This window comes from Vulpes vulpes, chromosome 4 (assembly GCF_048418805.1).
Source record: "Vulpes vulpes isolate BD-2025 chromosome 4, VulVul3, whole genome shotgun sequence".
NCBI lineage: Eukaryota > Metazoa > Chordata > Mammalia > Carnivora > Canidae > Vulpes > Vulpes vulpes.
The window spans coordinates 95214533-95235963 of NC_132783.1; the positions used below are offsets into that span (position 1 = coordinate 95214533).

General features: G+C 36.4%; 1 protein-coding gene and 1 pseudogene across 3 annotated transcripts in view; both read left to right on the forward strand.

Annotated features, from left to right (window-relative positions):
* Positions 1 to 21431, forward strand: part of UIMC1 (ubiquitin interaction motif containing 1) — a 125118-nt gene that overhangs the window by 53585 nt on the left and 50102 nt on the right. For all 3 annotated transcript variants that reach the window (XM_026006495.2, XM_026006500.2, XM_072756532.1), the window contains exons 4-6: positions 15297 to 15421; positions 16161 to 16266; positions 16570 to 17306. In XM_026006495.2, the coding sequence (XP_025862280.1) occupies positions 15297 to 15421; positions 16161 to 16266; positions 16570 to 17306 (968 nt within the window). The remainder of the gene's footprint in view (positions 1 to 15296; positions 15422 to 16160; positions 16267 to 16569; positions 17307 to 21431) is intronic.
* On the forward strand, positions 12653 to 12785 carry LOC112928893 (U4 spliceosomal RNA; annotated as a pseudogene).

Genomic DNA, 21431 nt, shown 5'->3' on the forward strand with positions numbered 1-21431 from the left:
GATTGTCTTTTCTGATTGACTTATTTCACTGAGCATAATACCCTCAAGTTCCATCCACATCAAAGGAAATGGTGGGTATTTGTCCTTTCTGATGGCTGAGTAATATTTCATTGTATATATATACCACATCTTCTTTACCCATTCATTTGTCGAAGGGCATTGTGGGTTCTTCCTCAGTTCCGTTATTGTGGACATTGCTGCTATGAACATTGGGGTGAAGGTGTCCCGGCCTTTCACTACATCTGTATCTTTGGGGTAGGTACCCAGTAGTGCAATTGCTGGGTTGTGGGTTGTAGTGTAGCTCCATTTTTAACTCTTTCAGGAACCTTCACACTGTTTTCTAGAGTGGCTGTACCAGTTCACTTTTCCACCAACAGTGCAAGAGGGTTCCCCTTTCTCCATATTCTTCAACATTTGTTGCTTCCTGTGTTGTTAATTTTCACCATTCTCGCTGGTATGAGGTGGTATCTCATTGTGGTTTTGATTTGTATTTCCCTGATGCCAAGGGATGCGGAGCATTTTCTCATGTGTGTGTTGGCCATGTGTACGTCTTCTTTGGTGAAATCTCTGTTCATGTTTTTTGCCCATTTCATGATTGGATTGTTTCTTTGCTGTTGAGTTTAATAAGTTCTTTATAGATCTTGGATATTAGCCCTTTATCTAATATGTCATTTGCAAATATCTTCTCCCATTCTATAGGTTGTCTTTTAGTTTTGTTGACTGTTTCTTTGCTATGCAGAAGCTTTTTATTCTGATTAAGTCCCCACAGTTCATTTTTGCTTTTGTTTCCCTTGCCTTCATAGACGTATCTTGCAAGAAGTTGCTGTGGCCAAGTTCAAAAAGGGTGTTGCCTGTGTTCTCCTCTAGGATTTTTGATGGATTCTTGTCTCACATTTAGATCTTTCATCCATTTTGAATGTATCTTTGTGTATTGTGTAAGAGAATGGTCTAGTTTCATTCTTCTACATGTGGCTGTCCAGTTTTCCCAGCACCATTTATTGAAGAGACTGTCCTTTTTCCGGTGGATAGTCTTTCCTGCTTTGTTGAATATTGGTTGACCATAATGTTGAGGGTCCACTTCTGGATTCTCTATTCTGTTCCATTGATCTATGTGTCTTTTTGTGCTAGTACCACACTGTCTTGAGGATCACAGCTTTGTAATACAGCTTGAAATCCAGCATTGTGATGCCCCCCCGCATTGATTTTCTCTTTCAGTATTCCTCTGGCTATTTGGGGTCTTTTCTGATTCCACACAAATCTTAAGATTATTTGTTCCAACTCTGTGAAGAAAGTCCATGGTATTTTGATAGGGATTGCATTGAATGTGTAAATTGCCCTGGATAGCATAGACATTTTCACAATATGTATTCCTCCAATCCATGAGCATGGAATGTTTTTCCATCTCTTTGTGTCTTCCTCAATTTCTTTCAGAAGTGTTCTGTAGTTTTTTAGGTATAGATCCGTTACCTCTTTGGTTAGGTTTATTCCAAGGTACCTTATGCTTTTGGGTGCAATGGTAGATGGGATTGATTCTTTAATTTCTCTTTCTTCAGTCTCATTGTTTGTGTATAGAAATGCCACTGATTTCTGTGAATTGATTTTGTATCCGGCCACATTGGTGAATTGCTGTATGAGTTCTAGCAGTCTTAGGGTGGAGTTTTTTGGGTTTTCTTTATACGGACGGTATCATGTCATCTGCAAAGAGGGAGAGTTGGACTTCTTTTTTTTTTTTCTTTTAAAGATTTAATTTATTTAATCATGAGAGACACAGAGAGGCAGAGACATAGGCAGAAGGAGAAGGAGGCTCCTTGCAAGGAGCCTGATGTGGGACTCGATCCCAGGACCCTGGGATTTTGCCCTAAGCTGAAGGCAGATCCTCAACTACTGAGCCACCCAGGTGTCCTGAATCTTCTTCATTTTTTAAAAATATTTCCCTTATTATAGAGTTCTGGTTTGACAGTTTTTTCTTTCAGCATTTTCAGTCTGTCACTCCATTGTCTTCTGGCTGCAGAATTTTTAATGAGAAGATGATAATTCTAACTTTATTCTTCTGTTTGTAACCTGTCTTTATTGGTGACTGTCTTCAATATATATATATATTTTTTAATTACCAGTTTGAATATAATGTTTAGGTGTGGATTTTTTTTGGGTGGGGTAAATGGAATATATATACATATATACTCACACATATATATATGTATCAAGAATTAATCAAGGGTTGGATGCTTAACTGACTGAGCCACCCAGGCTCCTCATGGTCTTTATTATGTTGAGGTATTTCCTCTCTAAATCTACTTTGTTGTGAGTTTTTATCATGAATGATGTTGAATTTTGTCAGGTGCATTTTCTTTTAAGATGATCATGATTTTTATCCTATATACACACACACACACACATATGTACGTATTTTTTTAAAGATTTTATTTATTCATGAGAGAGAGAGAGGCAGAGACATAGGTGGAGGGAGAAGTAGGCTCTTCGCAAGGAACCCTATGTGGAACTTAGTTCCTGGACTGGGATCACGCCCTGAGCAGAAGGCAGATGCTTAACTGCTGAGCCACCCATGCGTCCCAAATACATGTATTTTTAATAATCTTTTTGTATCTGTGATTTGTAGTCTTTTATTAACCTTTGAAAATTCCCAATTTTGTTTTATTAAGACTTTAGTTTTCTAGTTTTCGGTTCAGAGCAAAATTGAGTGAAGAAACTGATTTTCCGTTTACCCCCTTACCTCATACGTGTAGAGCTGCTTCTGGCAGAGTGGAACATTTGTTATAGTCGATGAACATTCAGTGACATAATCACCCTAAGTCCATAGTTTATATTGAGGTTCACATTTGGTGTTATCCATTCTGTGGGTTTTAACAAATACATAATGACATGTATCCATCATTATGGTATCATACATTTTCACTGTCCTAAAAATTTTTTGTGCCCTCCCTATTCATCCATCCCCTTGCTAATCTCTTACAACCACTGGTATTTCTATTAGATGTATATAATATCTCATTGTTGTTTTAAGTTGCATTTCCCTGATGATATACGATGTGTAACATCTTTTCATAAGCTTATTTGCTATCTGTATATCTTTTTGGTGAAGGTCTTTCTTCTACTTAATACGTCTATTCAGGGCTAGAAAGTTCCCTTTCAGCACTGCTTTTGCTGAATCCCACAAATTTTGATAAGCTGTGTTTTTATTTTTTCCACTTGCAATTTCTTGGATCCATGTGTTATCTAGAAGTATGTTGTTTAATCTCCATGAGTTTTTGGATTTTCTCGTTACCTTTTTGTTACTGATTTCTAGATTAATTTAATTGTAGTATGAGAGTAGACATTGCCTAATTTTTATTTAAATTTGTTAAGGTGTGTTTTATGTGTCTTGACAGACCACATTTGGTGACAGACCACAATGTTTTATGTGAGTTTGGTATTGGTTGGAATAACCTATGGATGTCAGTTACATCCATTTGATTGATGTTAAGTCCAGTTATACCCTTACTGCTTTTCTGCCTGCTGGATCAGTCCATTTCTGATAGAGATGTTGAAGTTTTAAAATATGATAGTGGATTCATGTATTTCTCCTTGTAGCTTTTTAAGTTTTTGCTTTACATAATGGCACTTACATGTTAAGGATTGCTATGTCTTCTTGGAAAATTGACCTCTTGGGCAGCCCAGTTGACTCAGCGGTTTAGCGCCGCCTTTGGCCCAGGGCCAGATCCTGGAAACTTGGGATCGAGTCCCACATCGGGCTCCCTGCATGGAGCCTGCTTCTCCCTCTGCCTCTCTCTCTCTCTCTCTCTCTCTCTCTGTGTCTCTCATGAATGGATAAATAAAATCTTAAAAAAAAAGAAAATTGACCTCTTTATTATCATGTAATACCTGTTAACTTTCCTTGCTCTGAAGTTGGCTCTTTCTGAAATTAATGTAGTTACTCCTACTCTTTCTTTTTTTATTATTTATTTATTATTATTTTAAAAAAGTTTTTATTTATTTATTCATGAAAGACACAGAGAGAGACGCGGAGACATAGGCAGAGGGAGAAGCAGGCTCCCTGCAGGGAGCCCAATGCGGAACTTGATCCCTGGAACCAGAATCACACCCCCAGCCAAAAGCAGATGTTCAACCACTGAGCCACCCAGGTGTCCCCTTTTTTTTTTCTGTTTTTTAAAGATATATTTGTTTTTGAGAGAGTGTGTGTGTTCTGTGCATGATTGCAGAAGGATCAGATGAAGATAGAGAATCTCAAGTGGACTCCCTGCTTAGAACCATCTAAGGGCTCTGTCCCATGACCTCGAGATGATGACCTGAGCCAAAATTAAGAGTAGGATGCTTAACTGTCTGAGTCACCCAGGTGCCCCTCTCCATCTTTCTTTTGATTAGTGTTTGTGATATATTTGTCCATTTACTTTTTAAAAAAAAAAAGATTTTATTTATTTGAGAGAGGGCAGGGAGAGGGGCAGGCTGAGAGGGAGGGAGAAAACAGGCTCCTCACTGAGTGGGAAGCCAGAAGTGGGGCTTGATCCTCGGACACTGGGTTCATCACCTGAGCCTTCATTATGCTTTTTAAAAGATTTATTTAGAGGGAGCATGCAAGTGGGGGGAGGGTGAGAGAATCTCAGGCATACGCCTTGCTGAATGCAGAACCTGATGTGGGGCTGGATCCCAGGCCCTGATATCATGACCTGAGCCAAAATCAGGAGTTGGATGCTTAACTAACTGAGCCACCCAGGTGCCTCATGGTCTTTATTATGTTGAGGTATTTGCCCTCTAAATCTACTTTGTTGTGAGTTTTTATCATGAATGATGTTGAATTTTGTCAGGTGCATTTTCTTTTAAGATGATGATTTTTATCCTTCATTTTATTGTTTTGTTTATTGAAGTATAATTAACATACAATGTTCTGTTAGTTTTAAGTGTACAGCATATTGATCCAGCAATTCTTTTTTGTTCAACAATTTTTTTGTGTGTGTGAATCTTAAATTATTATTATTTCTTCCTGTCGCTTACACCCAAGGTTGGGGCAGAGGAGAGGAGGGAAGAGGAGAGGTGGGAATCGCCTCTCTTCCTAATTGTTCAACAATTCTTTACATTACTCAGTGCTTACCACAATAAAGGTGGTCACCATCTGTTACTATACAACATTATTATTGACTATATTCCCTATACTGTACCATCTTTTTAAATCTGTAGTTGCCTTTATATTTGTTTATTTTTAAAGATTTTATTTATTCATGACACACAGAGAGAGGCAGAGACACAGGCAGAGGGAGAAGCAGGCTCCCCACAAGGAGCCTGATGTGAGACTTGATCTCAGACCCTGGGATCATGCCCCAAGCCAAAGGCAGATGACCAATTGCTGAGCCACCCAGGTGCCCCTCCCCTGCCTTTTATGGTTTTAACTGAGTATCTTATGTGATTACATTCTTTTTTTAATATTTATTTCAGTTAGAATTCTTTTTTTTTTTACAATTTTTAGCGATTGCCCTAGAGTTTGCAATATACATTTACAACTAATCCAAATCCATTCTCAAATAGCACTGTAATTCATAAGTATTATGTGTACTTTATAATAAGAAAATAATGCTAATTTCTCTCATTTCTTGCATCATTGTTGTCATTTCACAAATGCAGACACCTGTATAAAAATAAGATACACAAACATACACAAACAGATACATTGTTAGTATTAGTTTTTTGAACAGTTTTCTGTTAGATTAAGAATAAGAAAAATAGGGATGCCTGGGTGGCTCAGTGGTTGACCATCTGCCTTCAGCTCAGGTCGTGATCCCAGTCGAGTCCGCATAGGGTTCCCTGCAGGGAGCCAGCCTGCTTCTTCTTCTGCCTGTGTCTCTGCCTCTCTCTGTGTGTCTCTCATGAATGAATAAATAAAATCTTCAAAAAATAAGAAAAATAAGTTTTTATTCTACCTTCGTGTATTCCTTCTTTTTTATTTTTAAAAATATTCCATTTATGTATGTATGTATGTATGTATGTATGTATGTATGTGTTCATGAGAGACCCAGAGAGAGAGGCAGAGACACAGGCAGAGGGAGAAGGAGGCTTCCTGAAGGGAAGCCCAATGGGAGACTCAACACATCCCTTAAGTATTCCTTCTTTAATATTCTTCCTTTATTTATGTATATCTGAGTTTCTGACCTGTGTCTAAGGAACTTCTTTCAACATTTCTTGCAAAGCAGGTCTATTGGCAACAAATTGCCTCAGTTTTTGTTTAAGAAAGTCTATTTCTCCTTCAATTTTGAAGAATAATTCACAGGGTAAAGAATTCTGTATTGGTAGATTTTTTTCTTTCAATACTAAGTATTTCACTCTCTTTTTGCTTGCATCGTTTTTGAGAAGTCAGATGTAATTCTTATCTTTATTTCTGTATAGTTAAGGTATCCCCACCCCCATCACTTCTTTTAGGATTTTTCCTTTATCTTAGATTTTCTGTAGTTTGAAAATGGTATGTCTTAAGTGTAAGGTGGGTTTTCGTTTTTTTGTTGAGCTTTCTGGACCTGTGTTTTGGTACCTGACATTAATTTGGGAAGAGTTTGAGTCCTTTACTGTTTTGCATGTTTCTTTTTCTCCTTTTTTCTTTATGGTAGGTAGTTGTATTATGTGTTTGTTACTCCTTTTGTGATTGTCGCATAGTTCTTGGATATTCTGTTTTATTCTTTTCAGTCTCTGTTTTCTTTTTAGTTTTAGAGGTTTCTTTGATATATACTCAGTTGTGTCTAGTTTACTAATAAGCCCAACAAAGGCATTCTTCAATTTTGTTTTAGTGTTTTTGATCTCTAGCATTTCTTGGTTCTTTCGGATTCCCATCTCTATTTGTATTGTCCATCTGTTCATGCATGTTCTCTACTTTATCCATGAGAGCCCTTAGCATATTAATCATAGTTGTTTTATTTATTTATTTAAAATAAATTATTTTAAAAATTTAAATTAGTTTTTTTTCTTTCTAGAGAGGGTGGGCGGGAAAGACAGAGGAAAAGGGAGAGAAAGAATCTCAAGCAAACTCCATGCCTAGCACAAAGCCTCTACATAGGGCTTGAGCTCACAACCCTGAGACCATGACCTGAGCTGAAATCAAGAGTTGGACACTTAACTGACTAAGCCACCCAGGCACCTCTAATCGTAGTTGTTTTAAATTTCTAGTCTGATAATTCCAATATCTCTGCCATGTCTGGTTCTGATGCTTACTTTGTCTCTTCAAAGACAAAACCAAGACAAAACCCCTCTTTTGTGGGTTGTTTTTTTTTTTTTCCCCTTTTAGAATGCCTTGTTAATTTTTGCTTGAGAGTTGGACATGATGTACATAGAAAGAAACTGTTATAAATAGGTTTTTGGTAATTAATATGTTGGTAAGGATGAGAGTAGGGAATGTATTTTGCAGTTCTATTGTTAGGTGTCAGTCATTCAGTGTCTGTGTCTATGGATGTGAACTTCACAAGTGTTTCTCAGTGCCCCTCCCCCCCTTTTTAATGCCCCCTGCTCTTCCTCTATGTGGGACAGGGTGGCTAGAGAAGTTTGGAATTTGGTATGTCCCCTTTTTCAGATCAGTTCAGTACTGATAATACCCTGTCAGTGTAGGCTTTGATGACCTATTTTGACCTAGGGCATACCTTCTTAAAAAGAACCAAGTGTTTTGGCATATTTCAAAAAAGTTCCTTTTCCCTCCCTCTGTGGTAGTCAAGTGGAAATTTCTTCTATATTTATTGTGAGAACCTAGTTGTGCTCTTGAAGAGAAAACTTAACAAAAATGTGGGGGTTTGCTGTTACTGAGTTTCTGTGGAGTTTTTAATGCTCAGACTTATATGCACTGAGCCTCCACTAATTTGTCAGTTTATTGTTTTTTTACCCTGACAGTGGCAGCTTCTGCTTTTGAATCTCTGCTCTGATACACCATTACTCCTTGTATTCCCCTGTTGATCTCTTTGTCTTGGTGCAGTAGTTTGCTCTGTATCCTCCCTTTTTTGTGGATTGAAAAAGAGTTGTTGATTTTTTTTAGTCTCTTCAGCTTTTTACTTCTCGTTAGGACAGAGTGGCAACTTCCAAGTTGTAGAACCAGAAATTGGTTGTATCGTCCCCATTATGTTTTCATTTGGGCATTATTCAGTTTATCATTTTTATGTTTTTGTGATTAGCATTTTGATAACAACATCTGAGTTTCTTGAGTTAACATGCTATAATTTACTTAACCATTGCCTTTTTTGTTTTGTTTTGTTTTTTTTTTAAAGGCATTTAAGTCAGGGTTCCTTTAGATGATAGTATAGTGGACATCTTTTTGTGTATAACATTGCTCTTCAGTGACTGCCTAGGGTTAATTCCCAAAAGTGGTATCACTTTGAGAATGCACATATATAAGGGTTATGACATGGTGCCTTTCAAATATGTTTTACAAATTTATACTGTAACTGGCAACATACAGATATATTAGCTTTACTGCATTTGCAGAGTTCTATCTGATTTGGAAAAGCAAGTTCTTAGGAAAAGATTTGGATGGGAAAATAATTTATCTTGTTTGTTTTTTTGTTTTATGAAACGTTCCCTTTCGGCCATTTCAAATACCCCCAGATTATATGGATTCTCTTGGTGGGTATGATCTAATTTTGTGATCTAATTTGTTAACAGCCTGTTTATACATCTCAGTGGGAAGCTAACCTGAATGCTGGGAGATGTTAATCGTCATAAATTATGATCAGCATAATCAGTCTCACAAATTGTGTGCTACTGTGTGTTTAGCTCAGCAGAATCATTTAATAAGCTGAGCAGGTCAATTCAGTTGAAGATTCTAAGGTTGACACTTGCTGATATTTTCTTTTAAGGTGCATGATCTGGGGAAAAGCTCTTTTTCCTTTTCTACTAATGGTTGGGTTCTTATATAGTAGAGAGATCAAGTAAAATGAATCTTAATCAACAGTGATGTGTTTTGGAATTTAGTCTCCGATCATGGCTGATATATGAAAATAAGAGACAATAATAGTGAATGACAGTAACTAATTCTGATTATGGTTTAAATTAAATATGTAATGGTGGCTTTGTCAAGTTATATGATTATATGCTATGAGTAATATATACATAAAAAGAATCTGAATTGACATTTTGGATTTCTTTAAATAATACATAATGACAATATGTAATTTAATTATTAATTAATAGTAATTAATAATTTTGGATATTTGTATGTGCCAAGCACTATTCTCTCTTACATGTATTAAATTAATCCTCTTAACAGCTGTAAATATTTTTACCTCAAGTTTATATATGTGTGACCCAAAACAAGTATTATAGAATCATGGTATTTACATGAGAATCCCTAAAGTGAAGAGTATAATTAATCTACATGTGTGTTCATAGCAGATTAAAAGAAGCAAAGTAAAAAGGGAGAGGGAGATTATCAAAGACCACCACTATTATCCAGCTATACAAGATAATTAACCTGCTGAAGTCTAGACAACTAAAGAAGCAAAAATCAAGATTTAAACCTAGGAAGACTGCTTCTAGAGCTTCCTACTTGTGTGTCAGAAAAACAGAAGCACATTGTGTTACTACATTAATTTTTGTTCTAATGGTGGAGCAAGAGGGGAGAGTCTGGAGAATGTCAGTTAATGTAGCAAAGCTTCATCTCTCCAGAACTTTTAGGGAATAGGGTGTTTTGAGAAGCAGAGAATTAAAAAGAACTCAGATTTATGTCTTTTGCATTATATGGTTCTTGGTTCTCTTAAATTGAACATAAAAGATGTAATCAATTTTTTTTATGATTTAGTGACTTCGATAGGAATGTCTATTTCACTTTAGCTATTTTAATGGTGTGTAGTACTATCTCATTTTATTGTTTGAAAAAAATTATTAATTTAAGAGAGAGTGTGACAGAACATGAGCAAGGGGAGGTGCAGAGGGAGAGGGAGAAGCAGACCACTTACCGAGCATGGAGTCTGACGCTGGGCTTGATCCTAGAACCCTGAGATCACAACTGGAGTTGAAGTCAGATGCTTAACTGCTTAACTGACTGAACCACCCAGGTGCCTGTCCTTTCTCATTTTTTTTTTTTAAGATTTTATTTATTTTTTCATGAGAGACACACAGAGAGAGGCAGAGACACAGGCAGAGGAAGAAGCAGGCTCCTCACAGGGAGCCTGAAACAGGACTAGATCCCAGGACCCTGGAATCCTGCCCTGAGCCAAAGGCAGACGCTCAGTCACTGAGTCACCCAGGTGTCCCCCTACTATCTCATTTTAATTTGCATTTTCCTCATGACTAATGGTCTTTTCATGTGCTTATTGGTCATTCCAGTATTTTCTTCTGTGAAGGATCTGTTTTGATCTCTTGCTCATTATTTTAAAAATTAGATTGCTTGTTTTCTTATTAACTTGTAGGAATTCTTTATCAATTTTGGATATTAGTCTTTTGTCAGATTATATATATGTACGTATGTATATTGTAAATATGTGCCCCCATTTTGTGGCTTACCTTTTTATTTTCTTAAGATTTAAATTTTGATGAGGTCCATTTCTTTTTGTTTGTTTTATGTTTTTTTTCTTTCTAGGTCTTGTCCAAGAAATCTTGGACTACCTTAAGATTATAAAGATTTTCACTTATGTTTTATTCTAGAATTTTTATAGTTTTAGCTTTTTTTTTTTTTTTTTTTTTAAGATTTTATTTATTTGTTCATGAGAGACACAGAGAGAGGCAGAGCCAGGCAGAGGGAGAAGCAGGCTCCATGCAGGGAGCCCAACGTGGGATTTGATCCCAGGTCTCCAGGATCACACCTTGGGCTGAAGGTGGTGCTAAACCGCTGAGCCACTTGGCTGCCCAGTTTTAGCTTTTATATTTAGATGTGTGATTCATTTTGAGTTAGTTTCTATGTATAGTATGAGATAAGGGTTGAAGATAATTTTTTTCATGGATATCTAGTTGTAGCACTATTTGTTGAAAAGCTTGTCCTTGTTGAAAATCCATTATGGATCTATTTCTGATTTTTCTGTTACATTTCATTAAACAAGCTTGTTGAGATTTTGATTGGGATTGTGTTGATTCTATAAATCAATTTGGGTAGAATTGATGTCTTATTTTCTGAATTAGTTTAGTATTAATTTTTTCTTTATTGTTTGATAGAATTCACCAGTGATGAATGTCAGATAGTTTTGGGATTTTCTTTAAGGAAAAGTTTTATAATAACAAATTCAATTTCCTTAATAGAGATAAGACTATTCAGACTTTGTGTTTCTTCTTGTGTCATTTTTCATAATTAGTGTAGTTTCAATAATTTTGTTTCAATAAAATCAATGTTTCAAACTTTTTGTTGTTCCTCAAAGTATCCTTTTGAGACATTTTTTTCCTAACCACCTGTGCCCATGAAATTTTAATACCACAGATAATGCTGTAGATCCCATTTATGTACTGATTGTGTATCTGTGTGTGTTTTGTTTTGTTGTTGTTGTTTTTTTAAGTAGACTCCATTCTCAGTGTGGAGCCCTGTGCGGGGGGCTTGAGCTCATGACTCTGAGATTGAGACCTGAACTGAAATCCAGACTCAAACACAACCAACTAAGCCACCCAGGCACCCTTGTGTATCTTTCTTTTATACATAAAGAGAGTTATGATTTTCTGACCTCCAAGAACCAATTTTTGTCCATTTGGAGATGAGGTCATCCCTTTTGAGAATGCATGATCCAAGTTGTCAGATTTGTTGATATATAATTGTCCACAGTATTCCCTTATTATTCTTTTTGTGACTGTAAAATCTGTAGTATATGTCCCTTGTGTTATTCATGATATTGTTAATTTGTGTTTTCTCTTTTTTCCTAATCTAGTTAGATTTTTATAAATTTTATTTTTTTCATAGAACCAATTTTTTTGCTTCTTTAATTTTTTTCTTTTATATGGCATCTTCTTTTTGTTGATTTCTGTTCTTTAATTTTTTTCTTTTATATGGCATCTTTTTGTTGATTTCCGTTCTTCATATTTATTTCTCTTTGCTTTGGGTTAATTTCACTCTTCATTTTCTAGCTTCTTTAAGTGTGAAGCTTGCATCATTTTAAACTTTTTTTTTTTTTTTTAAGATTTATTTGTTAGAGCAGGGGAAGAAGAGAGGGAGAGGGAGAGAATCTTAAGCAGACTGCATGCCAAGCTCAAGCTCAATGTAAAGCTCAGTCCCAGGCCCTGAGATCATGACCTGAGCTGAAATCAAGAGTTGGCTGCTCAACTGACTGAGCTACCCAGATGACCCCTGAACTTTTTTCTTTTCTAATATGATCATGAAAACCTGTACATTTTTCTGAAATAACTGTGTCAGTTACATCCCATAGATTTTGATGTTTTCATTCTCTTTTCTTTTTTTTTTTTTTTTAATTTATGATAGTCACAGAGAGAGAGAGAGAGAGAGAGAGAGAGAGAGGCAGAGACACAGGCGGAGGGAGAAGCAGGCTCCGTGCACCGGGAGCCTGATGTGGGATTCGATCCCGGGTCTCCAGGATCGCGCCCTGGGCCAAAGGCAGGCGCCAAACCACTGCGCCACCCAGGGATCCCCATGTTTTCATTCTCATTAAGGTCACTTCATATATAGTAGAGTCCTTTTTTTATATTTGGGATTCAGTTTTTTAGGATCCTCCATTCTTAACGATTTTATTTTACTTTAAAAAAATATTTAAGCTTTGTGCAGTGGCATTATTGCAGCCAATGAGGTTTATCCGAGGCGTGATTATTGCTAATTAAAAAAATGTTTAGGGCACCTGGCTGGGGCTCAGTGGTTGAGTGTCTGCCTTTGGCTTAGGTCGTGGTCCTGTATCCTGGGATCAAGTCCCATATCGGGCTCCCCATGGGGAGCCTGCTTCTCCCTGTCTGTGTCTCTGCCCGCACCCCCTCCCCCCCACGTGTGTCTCTCATAAATAAAATCTTTTAAAAAATTTAATGTTTACTCAGTTGTATAAGTCAAAGAGATACAAAAAGATATAGTTAAAAAAATGTCACTCTTTCCCTTAGCCTTTCTACCTTGTTCTCAACCCATCTGTATGTAACCACTTTGGATTAGATTCTAATTTATCCTTGTGTCGCTCTACAAACATAAACAGGTATATAAAATATTTTCTTCTTTAATACACAAAAAAGTAGCATACTGTATATAACTCTTGTATACTTTTTTCTACTTAACATTATTTCTTTGAAGTTGTTCTATTCCTGGTCCATAGATAGTTTCTTTTTTTTTTTTTAATTATATGTATGCATATCAGAGTTTATTCAGGAAGTGTCCTATGTTAGTCATTAAGTAGATTCCAGTGTTTTGCAAATTTAAACAGTGTTGCAATGAAAGATGTAATGCATATTTACATTTTTTTTAATTGGAAGTATAACACTAGAATGAATTGATAGGATTGGGAATGCTGGATCACATGTGTAGTTTGTTAGATATCAAAATCTCTCCATAAGTGTTACACAAAATGGTGATATTCTAATTCTGTCATTTGTTTTACATTTATTAGTTGGAATAATTCTTTATTTTTTTTTTATAAGTTTTGAACTTTTTTTTTTTTTAAGATTTTATTTATTCATGAGAGACAGAGAGCGAGAGAGGCAGAGACACAGGCAGAGGGAGAAGCAGGCTCCATGCAAGGAGCCTGACGCGGGACTCAATCCTGGGTCTCCAGGATCAGGTCCTGGGCCGAAGGCGGCACTAAACCACTGAGCCACCCGGGCTGTCCTGGAATAATTCTTTAAAGAGAAACTTCTCTTCACCTATTTGGTTACCCTGTAATGTAAGCTTGTATTGGAAGAGTGGGATACAAGCTTGATTCTTTTTTATTTACCTGTTCATCCACCAAATACCATATGATTTCACTCATATGTGGAATTTAAGAAAGGAAACAAATGAACATGTGGAAACGGGGAAAAGAAAAAAAGGAGAGAAGGGAAAAAAGCCCTAAGAGACTCAACAATAGAGAACAAACTGAAGGTTGATGGAGGAAAGTGGGTAGGGGTTGAGCTGGATGGGTGATGGATATTATGGAGGGTACTTGTTATGATAAGCACTGGGTGTTGTATGTAAATGATCAATTGCTGAATTCTCCAGAAACTAATATTGCACTGTATGTTAATTACCTAAAATTTAAATTAAAAAAAAACTTGAAAAAACAAAAAACAAAATAGTTGATCCACTAGCATTCTTAAACAGTGACCAGTTAGTTGTATTTTTTTTTTTTGTTTTGAAGATTTTATTTTTAAGTAATCTCTACACACAATGTGGGGCTTGAAGTCACAACCCCAAGATTAAGAGTTGCATATTCCACCAACTGAGCCCACCAGGCACCCCACAACGGTGGTTTATTTTAAGTGCCCTTTTGAATTCATAGATTTAAGCATATTTGATGTCTTAATACATTGCATTTATTATTATTATTGATATTCCAGTTTGCTCAATTTTTGGTTGGTTAGAACTTTTTAAGGTTGGCTGCTAAGTTCTTTTGATACGACTAGTAGTGTCTGATAGATACTTTACTCACAACAGATATTCTGGCTCATCTTCTACATTTATTTCATGCTTCAGACTTGGAATCAGCTGTTGTACTTTTGTATCAGCCATGATACCTTTCTCCAAGGTACCCCAGTTGCTTTTTTTTTTTTTTTTAAAGATATTTTTATTCATTTATGACAGACACAGAGAGGCAGAGACACAGGCAGAGGGAGAAGCAGGCTCCATGCAGGGAACCCGACGTGGGACTTGATCCCAGGTCTCCAGGATCACACCCTGGGCCGAAGGCGGCGCTAAACCACTGGGCCACCGGGGCTGCCCCCCAGTTGCTTTTAATGAGAAATAGTGTTTGTTTGGAAATCACATTCGGGACACTAGGGATGTTCTTTTCTGCTGGGCAAATCAAAGGATTCTGAAGAGTAAAATTCTTCTGGTTAAGTGTTGAGTACAAAGGGATGTGATATGTAGCAAAAAGCCCTGGAATGGGAGGCAATTCCTTTATTCATTTATCATCAAGTATTTATTGAGTATCTGTCAGGTGCCAGGCACTCTTTTATACACTGGATATACAGCAGTGAACAAAACAGGCAAAAACTCTGCCTTTATGGGAGTTTATAATCTAGTTAACCCAAGATACTTACAGAAAGAACGGTTACTTATCTTGGCCAACACCTTACCTTTTGGGTCTTTCCTCATTTATAAGATTATAAAATTGTACTAAATGGTCTGTAGTGTTTTCACTTGAAAAGTTTAATAATTTGTTTCTTGCTTCTATGCATATTCAATGGTTGTGGTGTTCCTCTCCTCTCTTTTTCTTATCCTCTTACAGAAATGACAGAAGAGGAACAGTTTGCTCTGGCTCTCAAAATGAGTGAGCAGGAAGCTAGGGAGATGAACAGCCAGGAGGAGGAAGAAGAGGAACTCTTGAGGAAGGCCATTGCAGAAAGCCTAAATGTAAATATGCTATGTTGAAAAAGTTTGTGAGGATTGATTAGCAATATATATATTTTTTTACTTCTGCAATATTACAATTGCATTAGGAACTAGCTGTAGTAATTTGTAGGGTTTTCAACTAACAGATATTTCCCATAATAATTTTTAAAGTGCTTGTCAAATTGCTGGTGAACCCAATTTGAAGTGTTTTGTTAATTTCATATGAAAGAGTTTTCTTCCACCTCACAGATTTTCAGTACATGGTTTAAGAGAGCTATAGTAATTGGCAACTTCTGAAAAGAGTTATCAAGTCCCAAGCAACCAAAAGGGAGCAAGATAAGGTGTTTATCTCCCCTGTTCTGGTGGGGAGCAAAGGCAATGAGCAACTAGAGGTGGGTTTTGGAAAAAAGAATGAGCAGTTTAAAATTTTTTCAGATAATGTTAAATTGTGATTTGAAAATATGTGTAGTTGAAATTATCTTGAATGTAAAGGATATTTTCCAGTGTCAGGTCCTGAGCCATCCTTTATGTCATTCATGTCTCTGTATTAGAAAAGGATTTAGTATAGTGATCTAGTATAGCATTTTGCGCATAGTAGGTATTTGGTACACATTGTGGAAGTCATTGAATTGAGCATCTATGTTTTGGAAAGGAGAATCTCGTAGGGGACAGTGGCCTCCCTGTTTTGTCCTTCCTGTGACCCTTCATATATAGCTATCTTAATAATAAACCTGGTCTGGTGTGGGATCACTTGTTTCAGAGTTGCCGACCTTCTGATGCTTCTGCTACCAGATCTCGACCTCTGGCCACTGGACCATCTTCACAGTCCCACCAAGAGAAAACAACAGACTCTGGGACCACTGAAGGCATGTCTCCCTGTTCTGACTCCTTCCACTCATCAAGTATATCACAGGGATCTCATGATGAGAGTAGATATACAGAAATGCCCCACATCCCTTTGATGGTATTAAAGAGGTTAAATCTGAAAGTAGTTGAGATCTAACTAATATCCAGCATGCTTATATCTCCAAGGAAAAGTCAACATTTGGTTAAACACAAAGAAGAGCCTTTTACCCACATTATGTAATTCTTGGTAAGTGATAACTTACCAAGCCCTCTTAATAAAGAACAGTTTGTCCTTAGCCCTACTTTTTCTCAAATACCTACAGGCATATGGCAGCTGGTACCTCCATCACTGTTTAAAGGCTCACATATCAGTCAGGGAAACGAGGCTGAGGAAAGAGAGGAGCCTTGGGACCACACTGAAAACACTGAAGAGGAGCCGGTCTTTGGCAGCTCAGGAAGCTGGGATCAGTCAAGCCAGCCAGTGTTTGAGAATGAGAACGTTAAATGTTTTGACAGATGTACTGGCCACTTGGCTAAGCACACACAGTGTGAGAAGCCACAGGAAAGTACTGGGAGGGGTTGTGCTTTTCACAGAGCTGCCCAGGGTAGGGGGGACATGTCTAGGCACTGTCTGCCTACCCCAGGAGATACCAGAGGTCTCCAGGATGTTGGGGGCACTGTGCACTACTTCTGGGGTATTCCATTCTGCCCTGCTGGAGTAGACCCTAACCAATATACCAAGGTCATTCTCTGCCAGTTGGAGGTTTATCAAAAGAGCCTAAAAATGGCTCAGAGGCAGCTCTTTAAAAAAAAAGGGTTTGGGGAACCAGTGTTACCTAGACCTCCTTCTCTGATCCAGAATGAATGTGGCCAAGGAGATCAGGCTAGTGAAAAAAATGAAGGCATCTCAGAAGATATGGGAGATGAAGACAAAGAGGAGAGGCAGGAGTCTAGGGCATCTGTCTGGCACTCAAAAACCAAGGATTTCCAAGAAAGCCCAATTAAAAGCTTGAAAGAGAAACTTTTGTTGGAGGAAGAACCAACAACCAGTCATGGTCAGGTAAGGGTCAGTGATGCTGTGATTAAGGATGATTTATTCACAGTTTAAACAAGGATTATTATAGCTATTTGTTCTTTTTGTGGTCTTCTTTCTGATTTTTAAAGTAACACGTGCTCGCTATGGAAAATTAGGAAAGTACAGAAGAGTGTAAAGAAGAAAAATTATCTATAATCTCAGCACCAAGAGGCAATCATCATTATTTCTATGCATTTGAAAATATTTTTTCTTTTAAATTTTTCAACAAAATGAAGACTCTTCTGTATAAGCTGTTTCTTTTTCCCACTTAATAATTTGTTAGATCTTTTTAGATCTTTTCCCATTTATTAAGTATACTTGAAAATTGAAAACATTATTCTCTCACATGGATGTACCATAATTTATTTTTTTGCATTTTAAAAATTTTATTATTTCTACAAAGTTTTTGAGTAAGCAGGTAGTAATATTCATATGACCAAGAATTCAGAAAGATGTCAATGAAAAATCTGTCTCCTATCCCCTTTCTAAGCCAACCAGGTCCTTCCTTGGAGTCAGCTTGTATTATTGGTTTCTAATGTATCCTTCTGAACTATTTTATGTGCTACAAGCAAATGTGTATACATCCTCTTTTCTTCGCTTTTTTTTTTTTTTACACAAACGGTAGCATGATCTACACGTTACTCTGTACATTGCTTTTTTTCACTGAAATATTTCTGAGTTCATTTCATAACATACATACATAAAGAATTCCTTCCTTTTTTGGATATGTAATACATCATGTACGGATGAGTTTATTTTATCCAGTGCCCCTATTGGTGGACTTTTAGGTTTCTGATATTTTACTATTATAAATAGTATTACTATTTATATTATAAATACTATTACTATAAATAGTAATAAATAGTAATTATAGTAATAGTATTTATAATAATCAGAGTACTCATTACTCTTGTATGAAGATGTTTTATCCACATGGGAGATATTTGTACAATTTCTTGTAGATGTGATTGGTGGCTCAAAGGATACATGCATTTATAATTTTGTTAACTATTGCTAAATTGCCTTCCATAGAGGTTGTATAAATTTACACTCACAACAGTGTGAGGAGTACTAGCTTCCCCATACCCATACCAAATCAGTACTATCAGGACTTTCTGATCTTTGCCAAATCTGAGGAATGAAAAACACTCTCAATACAGTCTTAATTTGCACTTCTCTTATTGTGTGTGCAGTTGAAACCCATTATATTTCCTTCTCTCTCTGTTTAGGTCATATGGGCATTTTTCTTTCTTTCTTTTTTTTTAAAATACGTTTTTAAAAGGTTTTATGTATTTATTTGACCAAGGGAAAGGGAGGGAGAGAGCGCACAAGTAGGGGAAGAGGCAGAGGGAGAGGGAGAAGCAAACTCCCCGCTGAGCAGGGAGCCTGATACAGGGCTTGATCCCATGACTCCAGGATCATAACCTGAGCTGATAGCAGACAGTTAACCCCTGAGCCTAACCCAGGCACCCTGCATTTTACTTTTTCAACAGTCTTTTTCTTAGTGGTTTGTAGGTACCCTTTATATATTAGGGGAAGCGGCCCTTTTTATATGAAGAGTAGATAGGTTTCCAGTTTATTTTTTCCCCCGCATGATAGTATATTTCTGTTTTGCTTGTAGAGGTTTTCTGTAACTTACCAAAAACAGTTCTGTTTGGGGAACATTTAGGTTGCCTTTTTAGTTTTTTTCCCCCGACATATCTAGATTGTATTATATATCAAAGCTTATAATTTACTTTTCTCTGGGTATTATAAAAGCTATTCTATAATTACAAACTGTGTAAACTGTAAGTTTAAAGAGTATTCTATTTTATGACTTGCTGTTCTTTGTACTGGGCTCTGAGTTTTTGGGTTTGTTTTGCTGTTATTCTATTTCTTCCTCTTACGGTAAGAGTGCAAGAAATGGTAGCTATGAGAAATGTTATAGCATAGAGAGCATGGATTTGGAGTTTGAATTTTGACTTTTGTGTATGTCTTTGAGCAAACCATTTAAAAAACCATTTAAAAAACCAAAAGCAAACCATTGAATCTCAGTTTTTGCATCTGTAAAATGGGAATTGCAATTCATGTCTTAGAATAGTTTTAATGCTTAAAGTGAACTGTGTAAAATGTCTAGTATGATACTTAGGAGGTTACTCAATAAAGGGTAATTCTCTCTAAGGGATCAGAAGGCCATTCATTGAGGGTACCTATGGGAATCGTTCCTCAACAGCTTTATTCATCTACATTCTGGAAAAATTGCTTATATAGGAAGAAAAAGCATTTTTCTTATCAAATCTTCTGGTGACTTGCCTCTTTTCCAGAGGAAAGTTAGGTTGTGCTTTTGATAACATGTTTTGTTTGTTTGTTCTTTGTAACTCATAGATACTTCCCCTTAAGAGAATAAATTAACTCTAAAGAATGAACAGATATTTCTTATATTTGCTGACTGATTTATTGTCACATTGTTAGTTTAAAAATCCCGGGGGCCAGAGTTGTAGAGCATAGACTTGTGTCAAGTTCTGAGGTTTGAAAGCAGTGCCTTTGGAATAGTCTGCAAGTGTTCAGAACCTAATGGTATATTTGGTATTACTGATTGGTACTGTTTGGCCACAACCAATCAAAGCAAGCTAGTTCAAATTAAAAGGGGACTTTATCATAGGGAAACAGGGTAATAATTCTAAATAGAAGGGTAACCAAGTACAGGGTCTAGAATATCATCTAATTTTTCTATATCTCATTGCTATATTGTATTTGCTTCATATTTCTCCCCTGCATATTGGCTTCCTTTGCTTCTCTTTCATAATGGTAGGTGGAAGATAACTGATCCTATAGCTCCCAGACTTAAATATAGGTTATAAGAGATTTATTCTCTCTCAATTCCAATTTCAAATTTCTGGGAAAGGACTTAACCTTGAGATTAGTAGCCTTCACCAGCTCAATTGACTTGTGTCCTAAAGTGGGGTCTTTGTCCAATTGTACAAAGGAGACCAGGCAGACAACCTAGTAAGTATCCAGTTGAGTCATTGTCATTAACATTAATTTTAGAAATCAGTTAGAACTATTGAAAAGTATTAAAAAGTTTAAAGTTGGAAGCATTCACAATCCTATTATATAGTGATATATTCTTTCATCTTTCTATATTATATCTTTGTATTTTTAAGTTAATATTATGTAAACATTTTCTTATGTTAAAATTATTTATAGATTTCACTTTTAATGACTACACAATATTCTTATGAATTTATCATAATATTTTAACCCTTTTCCTATTTTAGATATTTTGATTGTGATAAACATCTTTTTTAAATAAAACTTTGTTTTATTTAAAATTGATGTCCTTAGGGGCACCTGACTGACTCAGTCGGTGGAATGTGTAACTCTTGATCCTCAGGGTTGTGAGTTCAGGCCCCATGTTGGGTATAGAGATTACTTAAAAATGAAATCTTAAAAAAAATAATAAAATTAGTGTTCTTAGAGATAGGGAACAAGAAAAATTCTCGTTAAAGAGCTTTGAACATAAAAAAAAAAGGACTTGATATTTATTGCCAAATTGCATTTTGAAAAGGTTGCTCAGATGTGTACTCCTTCTTTAGCAATGTATGAGAATGCCTAATTTGTTGCAGTCTTGCCAACACAGAATAATATCTTTAAAAAAAAAAAAAACTTACTAATTTTATAGGCAAATATCAGAAGTCTGCAGTTGTAATTTCACCACTTATCTTGGTCTTTTGCTTTCAGAAACTGTGGGTAGAAAGAATTTATGTGTTTATTAAACATTTTCTATTGATTATGACTGCTGGAGCTGCCCTTATGTGAGACTCCTTGGATGATAGAGATAGCAAAAGGTTCCCAGAGCTAGGGACTTAGAAAAACATTTACTTTGGGGCAAATCATTTTTAGTATATACGAAGGTTATAAAAGCTTTAAAATCAGATAACTAGTTTCTTGCATCTCGGAAACAATAGAGAGGTTGTTAATGAAGATGAAGAGGTCATCTTGATGGCCGTATAGCAGGGAAGTGAGTAGAAGTATATTGATGTGGTCACTACTTTTCAGGGTCTGATCCTCAATTTTTCAGTCCAGATACTGGAATTTGTTTTACAGAATGGTTAGAGTGTATTGGGGGAG